Here is a 12,009-nt window from a genome sequence, read left to right as displayed (position 1 = left end):
ATATGGCAAACGTGTATTACAATATTCCAGAATAATTTACTATACCTCTTAAATAAATGGAAACATACAAGGGGTTGCTGATAAGTGTTGAGCCTTACCCAGAAAAAAATGGAGCTAGGAAGCTGTAAATTGCAGGGTGTACTTGTCTATTTGTCTATATTCAATGATGCAAAAATCAACTACCTATGATTTTAACTTTAAAAAAAAAATCTGTTTTTTGTGGTTCAGTCAGTCAGTGTAGAAGAGCATAGGACCATAATCAAGTTCCTCTTTCTCCAAGGGAAAGGCGCAAAGCAGATCCATGATGAAATGTTAAAAACTTTGGGTGACAGTTGCGGTGACCGAGCGCACGCCTTTGGGGGCAGACAGCGGGGAATAAGATGGTTGTCACTGGTGATTCCACTGCTCCGCTCCGTAGGTCAGATGCGGCCTGGCTCGGTTACTCGCAGTGGTATTAAAGATTTGTGACGCCAATATCCTTTAACTTAAGCGTACTGGTAATGACCGAAGAAAAAGTCTAAAGCAGAGATTATATGGTAAACCAAGGATATAAAGTTTACTCAACGCTCTTAACAGTTCCAAAACAGTTTCACGGCAATTCAAGGCAGTATGCAGACTGAGGTTCTTGCAACTATGACATTCAATTTTCCTTTTCTCAGACAGAGGATATTTTACTGTACATTTCCTACTGTTTTTCCCTCTTCCTATCCCGAGGCTAACAATGTCACAGCGCTGGTAGAAGTTACTTTAAGGAGGCGTTATTCATGGAGGAAACTAAGTTGGCACCCCTGTGGACACTATCCCTTTGCTTGCTCAGAGGTAGCTTACTCATGGTTGACAATGGCCGCTTTCTACTGTCGAGATCCGGGATTCTTGCCCAGTCTGGGAATGCTGTTTCCAGTAGGGTTGACATAGACTCTCCGTTCCTGAGACTCTCCTTTGTTCTCCACAACTCTCCTTAGTCTTGTGTCTTTCTTGTTTCTCACTCTCCACCAGCCAACTAACTAACTAACTCTCACTCGCTCTCTCTTTTCACCTCATTTTCTCTCTAACCACACCCCTTCACTCGTATTTTATAGTCCCCCTTCCTAGTTAACCCTGGGCCATGGAGTGATCCCCTCTACCCATTCCCAGGGCTTCCTTGGGGAGTGACTCACAAGACAACAAGTGGGTTAGGGTGACACATGCACAGTCACACACAAGTTAGACAGAGACAACACCAGACACCACACAGATACAATTCCAGACAGTGACCTAACATTGACTCCAGACAATACACAAAATACCACCTGGCCTCCTACATGGCACAATACAAACAGGCAATCACAACTACATTTACACACACTACAGAAGGTAAAGTGCTGTGGGGGCCCTTAAGTCTGGGACACTACACAGTGGCCCTTCATATGCAACAGTTAAATGTTGAGTTGTAAATTTTAAAACTGGCCCTTTCGGTGTTAAAAGTGAGAAACCGAGTGGAAGGGCTGTCTCCGTCTCCTTGCCTGCAAATGTGAAAGCCATCCATGACCTGATCATGGAGGACCGCCGAATATCAGCCAGACATATTGCTACGTATCTGGGGATATCACGTGAGAGAGTTGGTGCCATTATCGACAATGACTTTGGAATGAGAAAACTTACAGCCAAGTGGATCCGAAACTTTTGACAACTGAACAGAAGAGGAGACGTGTGGAGACATCGGTGGCTGTTTTGGAGCATTTTGCCAGAAATGAGTCAGATTTCCTGGACAGACTGGTAATTGGTGATGAGACCTGGATCTATTGCTATGATCCAGAGACAAAGGAACAGTCTAAGGAGAGGAGGCACAGTGCTTCCCCTGGTCCAAAGAGGTTTTGTGTGCAACGGTCAGCGCAGAAGCAAATGACAACCATTTTTTGGGATAAGGGAGTTCTGCTCGTGGACCTCACAAAGAGTTCAACCATTAATGCGACATATTACTGTTTGTTATTGACAAAGCGGAGGTAAAATATTAAGGAAAAACATTGAGGAAAGCTCTCCAAAGATGTCATCCTGTTGCATGATAATGCCCCGTCACACACTGCAGGTGCCAGGATTGCAAAAATGACCTCCTCAGGGTTTCAATTGATGCCCCATCCACCCTATTCGCTCGACCTGGCTCTGTCTGACTACTATGTGTTCCCCAATCTCAAGAAACACCTAAAGGGACAATGGTCTAGGAGTGTTTTGGAGGCAACTAATGCTGCAAACGAGTGGTTTGACCAGCAGTTGGAAGAATTCTATTTGCAGGGACTTAAAAAGCTGCAGGAGAGATGTGACAAGTGCATTGACATCCTGGGCGAATATATAGAATAGTGGGGCAGTTTCAGCTTCCTAGCTCAGTTTTTTCTGGGTAAGGGCTCAGTCAGACGAGCAGATATACGCGCGGAAAAAAAAAACACACCACATGTGCGGGCGAAAATCCGCAACTACCAAAGAACATATGGGTGGCAATGAACGTGGTCATGCGGATTTTTTTCCACACGGACAAACGCGTGAATCTCTGCTCGTCTGATCGAGCCCTAAGGCTCAATACTTATCAGCACCCCCTCGTAGTATCCTTTATTCTGGGTATATATAGCAACCCACCCAGCGATGTACAAAGGCAGCCAGCCGGCTATGGAAAACAAGTAGCCAGACTAATAATAACCAAAGAAGATGTAAGTACCACCAATAGCTAGATCCAACATACCAAATAGCTGGATCAGATATGCTACATAATACCTGTATATAGCCGACATCCTCGTGCCCCAGTACACGTTTCGTCCAGCTTCGTCTGACATCTCCTAATGAAACTGGGCAAAATGGGCGTTGGGGCGCAGGGATTTTTGCTATGCAGGTAAAATGTAGCATATCTGATCTAGCTATTTGGTATGTTGGATCTAGCTATTGGTGATACTTACATCTTTTTGTAGTTATTTATGGCTATTGGCCTGGTTACTTGTTTTTCATAGCGGAGTGGTTGCCTTTCTACATCACTGGATGCGTTGTTATATATTCCCAGGATAAAAGATATTATGTTTCCATTTATGGAAGAGATTGTATTTTATATTTAATCATTCTGCAATACTGTAATACTTGTTTGCCACATCCCCTTTCTTGTGGTGTGATTCATATTTGTTCTTTATTTATGAAATTTGGGGAGGATTCAGAACCCTATAATAAAGTGCATTTTTAGAGTAATATGCTTGTGTTTGTGTATTAGCTCTATATGTGTGTGTTTTAGTCTAGGCTCTAATGCTATTGATTATGATTGAACTGCGATAGTTTTTGGGTGTATAAACCTGAAATGGTGCCTGGAAAATGTGCCAAGTAAAGTGTATTTAAAATGGGCTATTTTACCGCGCGAACTCCGTCTGATTGTGATATGGCCGAAACTCACACCAGAAAAGAACCCATTATTTTCAATGGGTTTATACTAGAGATGAGCGAACGTACTCGGATAGGCACTACTCGTCCGAGTAATGTGCCTTATCCGAGTACCGCTGTACTCGTGCTCAAAGATTCGGGGCTCTCCGCTGCTGACAGGTGAGTCGCAGCGGGGAGCGGGGCAGAGCGGCCGGGAGAGAAGGAGAGAAAGATCTCCCCTCCGTTCCTCCCCGCTCTCCCCTGCAGCTCCCCGCTCCGCAGCGCGTCCCGAATCTTTGAGCACGGGCAGAGAGGTACTCGGATAAGGCACATTACTCGGACGAGTAGTGCCTATCCGAGTACGTTCGCTCATCTCTAGTTTATACATTTTGGTGATTCTTCTCTCAGACCAAGAGTCTGACATAAAAAATAGCAACAAGTCCTATTTTTGGCTTATTCTTGTTTAACAATCACCCAGTATGAATTTTAAAAAATTGTATCACACTCACACACTATATGATTTGCATGTGAGTACAATACATTTTTTTTTAAACATTTTAACTTGTGATTCTAATACCAAATCGCGTGTAAAATCGTAAGTTAACCCTTTGCAATCCAATTTTGAATTCAGGGGTTTCCTAGGGGTTTTTCTCTTTCTGCCATTATACAATGGCGCCATCTGCTGACTAGAGCCAGGACTGCAGTATGGGACATGCTGGAGAGGCCCCCGACAACAGAGCGGCCAGTCATATACAGTAAGAATACCCTGCCGGACGTCTTCCGACATCGGAGCTGTACAGCCTTCAATCAGAATGTCTGAAGACGTCAGACAGTGGATTGGAAAGGGTTAATGAGTACAATATAAGGGCTCTTACGCACTTGCGTTTTTCTAATGCTGCGTTTGTTTAACGCAAATGTCCGTGGGACTTTTTAATGTTAAAAACGCATCGCAAGTTTGTGCTTTGCATTTTTTGGGCGATGCGTTTTTAACATTAGAAAGTCCCATGGACATTTGCGTTAAAAAAAACGCAGCGTTAACGCAGAATTTTAAAAATGCAAGTGCGTGGGGGCCCTCACTAGTAGATAATTTTTGGAATACAGCTGATTATATTTACAAGGTAGGTTTGATTAATCTTGTTGCCCTAAAACTGTGTTGTATTCCAGTGTTCTCAGTAGAACAGACACAGTGGCCCCTAGTGTCTAATGTTAGAAGAACACTAATACAGAAAATGCACAAAGAAAACGTTATTTAAAAAAATCTGCACTTCCTCCCAGAATGAGCTCCTGCACTTTAATCCTATTTTCTCTCATGTTATAATTAAAATTCAAAAAATATAAAAACTAATCTTCTACGTGTTTCAGGAGATCAGCCATTCCATCTCCACCCTGTACTGTGTCTACCCCTAAAAAACACAAAACGTCACCATTGGTGGTTCAGGCAAATACGTCCATCAGTGTTTAGTTGCCTGAACCTGCCAATAACACAGTGCAACAATTTTTTATTTTTAAATTCATTAACGAAAGCAATTGATGTGTTTCTGTAAAACTAAAACCCGCTGATTACACTGGTGAAACTGAATAATAGCTGCTTGTCTCATTTTCAAGTTTTTTAACCCTTAGAGACCAAGCATTTTTTTTTCGTTTTAAAAAATCGTAACTCCTTTATTTATCCATCGCCGTCGCTGGATGAGGGCTTGTTTTTTGCGGGATGAGTTGTATTTTTCAATGATGCTATTTAAGGTACCATATAATGTACTGAAAAACTTTTGAAAAGTCCACTCTAAGTGGAGTAAAATTTAAAAAAGCCCAGAAATTCCGCCATCTTTTGGTGCGTCTTGTTTCTACGGCCCGCAAAAATGGCCTGATAGTTTTATTCTATGGGTCAGTACGATTACTATGATACCAAACTTATGTAGTTTTTTTTTACTGTACTACTTTTATTTTTTTTTTCAAAGACATTTAATTTTTTTTTTTAATTTTCTGCCGCTATCTTCTGCGCGCAATAACTTTTTTACGTTTCCATACACATAGTTGCGCAAGGGCTCATTTCTTGCGGTACGTCCTGTAATTTGCATTAGTACTATTTTGGAATACATATGACTTTTTGATCACTTTTTATTGCATTTTGTTCTTGGAGACAGAATAACCGAAAAAGCGCATTTCTGGCGTTCTGAAATTTTTTTCGTACAACTTTCACCGTGCGCGGTAAATAATGCATTACTTTGATAGATCGGACTTTTATGGAAGCAGCAATACTAAATGTGTATTTTGTTTTATGATTTTCATTCTTTTATTTAGAAACGGTCATATACTTACTGGCACAGGAGGGCAAATGTGCACCACCTCAGCATGCAGGCAGCTAAACTGCCAGATGAGGGAGCCAATTACACCTGTGGAGGACACCGATGAGACAGCCACTCACACAACCTCCTATATAGAGGGGGGTGGCTGCTTGGTGTATACTACTGCACAGTGTAGATACAAAGTGTCAGACTATCCTGATACATGGAGTGCACAATGAAGACTAGCAACCTGATTCTTTTATTTAGGGGTAGCCGCCACCCAAGGGCAGGAGCCGCCGACGAATCTCTGACGGTCAGCTCTATCTAATAGATAGGCTGGCCACGGAGAGTCAGGGGAAATTTGCAGCATGCTGCGAATTGCCCACTGCAAGTGGAGAATCGCAATGATTCTCTGCTCATGGACGTTGGCCGGCGTGATTCGTCAGTGGTTTACCGCCGGCGAATACACGTCCGTGAACAGGGGGCCTTAGTCTAATCAATGACCTGTAAAAACACAGCTCATTAATTACAACTTACTGGTGAATGATCTGCAGCATTTACGCCATGTGGAAACATACCCTATATGTTACATAAACCTACCCTTATAGTGCTCAGTCAGCGTGCGGTGTGTAACAGTGATTGTGAAATAGTTGCGCAATCACTTTTGTTATTCTTTTTATTAAGCAGGTTAATGGCGAGCCGACGGGATTAACTGTATAGGCAGATTTCCAAAAAATACAATACAACGGCAATTGGATTACATTATTCCCCATAACTGGAAAACCTTCCGTGGCAGAAAAAAAGCGGATATATTTGAATTCAGCGCACTAAAGTTACTATAAGCCGCCTATTTGCTTATCTGTGACAAAAATTGTGCTGCACAGTGTAATGGTTGGGCTGGACAGCTGTCTGATGTGTGTGATGCCAGGAGTAAGAGGGATTGTGCGCATTGTCCAACATCCGCTCCTGTTGTTTGAATTCATACATGCCATACTTGTAGAAATGTCTGCAACTGTCCAATTCATGTGAATGTGAAGAACATAATAACCTGTACATTTCTTGCTGCTCTTGCATATTATATGGCGGCTCCGATACCCTTTTTGCGGTGCACCCCGTGGTTACTTGTTACAGGGGGTCTCTGCTTTTATATCAGACAAAACAGGCGTTTTATGCAATAACACATCTACCTTTTTTTCCAGGGACTCCGGATTATTTTTGCAGATGGATCAAGGATCATTTTTAGACTCAGTGCCTCAGGTTATGCGGGAACAACTCTAAGAATCTATGCAGAAAGCTATGAAAAGGATCCAAGCAAACACAACAAAGAGCCCCAGGTAAAAAGATCAGTTTTTCTGAAAAATTGTGGCATAAGAGATAAAGCAGAGAGTCTGAAAGACAACAATAAACTTTATATACTTTACCTACCTGCTGAATACAGATGCAGTTACTTTAAGGGAATCCGCGGTACATTCATATGAACTCAACAAACAAGTCGGCATGAAGTACAGGATAAAAATTAGTACCAAAAACAATACCCAGCGCTCCATGAATATGACCAGGGACCTAACTATAGGGGATGCAGGGGATGTGGTTGCACCCGGGCCCAGGAGCCTTAGGGGGCCCATAAGGCCTCTCTTCTCCATATAGGGAGCCAAGTACTATGAATGAAGCATTATATTTGTGGGCTCTGTTACAGATTTTGCACTGCGGCCCAGAAGCTTGAAGTAACACCTCTGAATATGACCATGTATTTGCAGAAAGTAGAAGTAAGGAAAATTAACTTATTTTACATGAGGGTCCCAGTTTAGAACACCACCTAATCCTGGTTGGCCATGTACAATAGTGTTACCCAGGGCTTGGTATAAGCGATCCACCGGAGGTAAAGTATCCAGGGCTTATTTATAGAGTAATATATGGGCTTAACAATATTAATACATAATAAAAAATAATAACCTGGAGATAAGTAGCTAAGGAAAGTATGCGACACGTTTCGGAGGATGACACTATCTCCTTTCTCAAGTACAATGATAAGATCCACATATCCACATATGGAGCACTGGGTATTATTTTCTCCTTTTTATCCTGTACTGTAGTTAGTATTGGTACCATTTTGGGGAACATACAACTTTAAGATTGTTTTTTATAAAAAAAAATTCTTGCCAACTGGGTGACCAAAATAGCACAATTCTGCCATCGCTTTTATCATAGGAGTAATAATGTGATATTTTAATCAAGTGAACCTTTATGAATGTAACAATACTAATTTCTTTGGGTTTTTTTCTTTATTTTTTGGAGCAACAACTGAGAAAAGGTTTTGTTTTTTTAACATTTAATCTTTTTATTTTTAATATAATTAAAAGATCTTTATTTTACTTATTTCTTATTATTCCCCATAGGGGGACTTCAACTTGAGATTGCTTGGTCGCTTACACAGCATAAACAATACTACTGTATTGCATTATGCTGCATTTGAACAGGCTGCCTATTAAAGGCATGCCTCTCTAACAGGCAAACAATCAGGACACACGGTTGTCATCCCCATCATAATATCGCAGAGAGGGGGATCTGTTTGGGACATTTGAATTCAGATCCATTGGATGGGTTCATTCCCGTGAGCGACTTTCACTTGGACCAACTGTCTGAGGGCGGTCTCAGGCGAGCGTAAGCGCAAAAACACTCCCTCCTGTGCAACGTGAAGGAGTGTTTTGTGCGTGTGTGCCTGCACAAATACTGTACGCATTTGCAGAACCACCTCTACTTCACATGGGTGGGGGAATCACACTCTCCCTGATTTAAATGAAATTCTGGTGTTCATAGTTGCACCCCCATAGACTCCTATGGGGACCTTTGGTACGCAAATGTGCACAAAACCAGGACAAGTCGCGTTTATTTTACGCGTGCGCAATGCAAGTGCAAGAAAAGAAGTGAGAATGAACACATTGAAAACAATGGGTTCTATCCTCTGCACTATGCGCACGTATATTATGCATGTGCAAACGCGCTCGTGTGAGGCCGCCCTGAGTTATAAAGATTGCTGCATGTCCTATTTTCATGTGAGTCTCAGATGGGAATAGGACATGTAATATACGTTGTCCTGTACATCGCACAGGAATCTGCATGTGCTGTGCAATTGGAGTTGCGCTCAAGTATTTCGGCGCAACTCCTCAGCTGTGTGAATGGGACCTCAAAATATAACAATTCTGGAGCATCTTACCTATAACTGTGCATTGTGCCATTCCTAAGTATGACTATGTGCACACAGTTGTATTTCTAGGCAGTGTGCAGTCTGTGTAATTCCACGGACAGCACACAGACCCATTATAGCCTATGAGGCTGTGCACATGGATACTTCTTGGGTTGGCGTGAAAAAACACCTATCTGCTATCAGTCCTATACGTATCTGCTTCATATGATGAGATATAGGACATGCAGTGTCCCAGCATGTACACCATCCGTGTATATCAGACAGCACATGGGCATGTGTCCATGTATTATCCAAAGCAAGTTGCATCCGGGTCCTACAGGCACAACTTACAGTAACGGACGTGTGTGCCTAGCCTAAATTGTCAACTGGGTATTACCACTTAGGAGTGTGTCCCAGCACAGTCATACATTATCCAATCAGTGCTGCCAGTACTGGACTGTGTAAGGACACACCTCTATGACTAGTAACACCTATTTGTCAATGTATAAACTTCTAAGAGGAAGAGTACAACATGGAGTTCAAAGAAAAGATGCTTCAGAATTGCTATTTTATGCAGAATGCAAGTATTTACTAAAACAAATATGTCAAGATAAGTGACAGGAACTTTTTAGGAAAAACTTGACCAAGAAGTTAAAAAAATGTGTTCCTGAATGATTAATAATGATGTAACTTATATATTTATTAAATTCATTAATTACTTAGTGTGGTTTGGTTTCTCTTGGAAGTTTGGTTATGTAAACTCTGAACTTTAACCCTTTGCAATCCAATTTTGGATTCAGGGTTTCCTAGGGGGTTTTCTCTTTCTGCCATTATACAATGGGGCCATCTGCTGGCTAGAGTCAGTACTGCGGTACGGAACATGCTGGAGAGGCCCCCCGACAAAAGAGCGGCCAGTAATATACAGTAAGAATACCCTGCCGTACATCTTCTGACATAAGAAGCTGTACAGCCTTCAATCAGAATGTCTGAAGATGTCAGACAGTGGATTGGAAAGGGTTAAATCTACTTGGTTCCTTGACTGCAGCTTATTATGTAGTCCCAAAACTAACTCTGGTTGGTCTTATTTCCGTAGGCGGTGCTGGGCCCTCTCATAGCCATTGCTTTGAAGCTCTCCCAGATACATGAACGGACTGGACGTAAAGGACCCACTGTCATCACCTGAATCTACCCTTCAAAAAACACTATGGGCCAAAGAGTGCGAAAGAGAGATTTACACATCTTTCAATTATTGCCTTTACTTTGCTGTATATGCTTTTCTCCTCCCAAGTGATGTTCCCGTGTTATCATATACACTGTTACCGTTTTATCAAATTGGTGAAAATAAATGTAAAGCCTACGCTTACGAGTGATAGAGGAATAGCATATGTCATGTCTTTACCTCGTTATGCCAAGTATGCTCCTCACTACTATCAGTCCAGTGGGATTAGGAATGGCCTGGCACGCAGCAGAGTTGCAGAGGTTGCGGTCTGACATATTTGCTTGGTCTGGCACTTAGTCAGCGGTTACTAGTATGTAACTAGAAGAGAGTCCTACCTGTAGTGGGAAACGGTTATCAAACAGTAACAGAATCTGACTGATTGCTATGGTCAACACTTCTGGTTTTCCTTGCACTTAGACCCCTAGACTGGTAGAGTTGGAAGGGACCTCCAGGGTCATCAGGTCCAACCCCCTGCTCAGTGCAGGATCACTAATCATCCCAGACAGATGTCTGTCCAGCCTTTGTTTGAAGACTCCATTGAAGGAGAACTCATTGAAGGAGACCATGATGAGATTGACCAAGTTAGTGGCCCCAGATAAAGAATTGGTTTACCAAGAAAGGAAAAAAGTGTTTAGTCAATGTATATAATTCTACATATAATCAGGTTCTGATTGCAGTGAAATCGGGTTTTACTAGTAATCTCCAACAGTATGACCAGTATGACAAATCCATTTTAAACTCTGTGATCCTGATGGATCCCATTGGCATATATGGTGACCATCAGCTTTCCATTGGGATTCCAGTTTGTTTGATGGCAGAAATGATACTGCAGACTATGATATTGTTATAAAAAATACACCAGAACCCCAACAAAGCAGAAAACATGGCTAATTTGAACCGAGCCTACAAGAAATCTTTCAGACCAGGGATAGTTATGGTATCTAGAGTTGTCCATTTCTGTTCTACTATGGAGAAAGCAAAGTGTGACAACAACCTGAATCTAAACTTTTTTGAAATGTAGATTTGTCATATATCCTGATTTGCATTGTTGGCTTTGTGTAGACTATCTGAGGTAAAGAGACGTTAGGTAAGTACTATTATCACACCACATAAGCAAACTGGATCATATCATACAAATATTACAGATTTTAGAATATAGAGATAAAAAACACAATAAAAACAAAGCAACTAGAGATGACCGAGCGTACTCGCTAAGGCAAACTACTCGAGCTAGCAGTGCCTTATTTGAGTACCTGCCCGCTCGTCTCTAAAGATTCGGAGGGCGGGGAGTGGCGGGGGAGAGCCGGGAGGAACGGGGGGGGGGGGGGGGAAACTCTCTCCCTCGCTCCCACCTGCTTACTGCCGCAACTCACCTGTGTCCCGCGCCGGCAGCCGAATCTTTAGAGACGAGCGGGCAGGTACTCGAATAAGGCACTACTCGCTCGAGTAGTTTGCCTTAGCGAGTATGCTCGCTCATCTCTAAAAGCAACCTAAATGCAAGTAGCAAGTCATGAAAAGATCACGAATGACTAGTGTTTAAATAGAGTTTCTTGGAAAAGAATCACAGTTTTTAAAGAGAACATGTCTTCCGAAAATGACCGATTATATAAATTACATATTTATGTTAAACATTTTTTAAAGAATTTTTGGTGATTTTTTTTTATTTTATTTTATTTTGGCACATATTCTAAAATCCTGCATTTTTCACACTGACCACAGACTATTCTGTCTCTTCCTGAACTGTAGAAAATACTTTGCAGCAGTCATCTCACTAACATCACAGGCAGGATCAGAGGTAACACCATCGTTCACAATAGACTCCCCTCCCAGCAAAATGACCCCCACACAGGTTGCTGAACATGTCTAGAACAGTCTCCCATACAAGTCAATGGGTCCCCTCCTGTCCATTGTGTGAATGACCCATGAAGCTGCAGTAAATCATATCTTCTAAATGCTGT

At 42.0% G+C, this 12,009-nt stretch overlaps 1 protein-coding gene across 1 annotated transcript in view; it reads left to right on the top strand.

The window, feature by feature from the left end:
• PGM5 (phosphoglucomutase 5) overlaps nucleotides 1-10,210 on the top strand; it is a 92,315-nt gene extending 82,105 nt beyond the window's left edge. The window contains exons 10-11 of the mRNA XM_066604200.1: nucleotides 6,848-6,982; nucleotides 9,926-10,210. Coding sequence (XP_066460297.1) covers nucleotides 6,848-6,982; nucleotides 9,926-10,015 — 225 coding nt within the window. The 3' untranslated portion in view covers nucleotides 10,016-10,210. The remainder of the gene's footprint in view (nucleotides 1-6,847; nucleotides 6,983-9,925) is intronic.
• Nucleotides 10,211-12,009: the final 1,799 nt, after the last annotated feature.

This window comes from Eleutherodactylus coqui, chromosome 5 (assembly GCF_035609145.1).
Source record: "Eleutherodactylus coqui strain aEleCoq1 chromosome 5, aEleCoq1.hap1, whole genome shotgun sequence".
Classification (NCBI taxonomy): Eukaryota; Metazoa; Chordata; class Amphibia; order Anura; family Eleutherodactylidae; genus Eleutherodactylus; species Eleutherodactylus coqui.
This window is presented reverse-complemented; position numbering and strand designations above follow the sequence as displayed.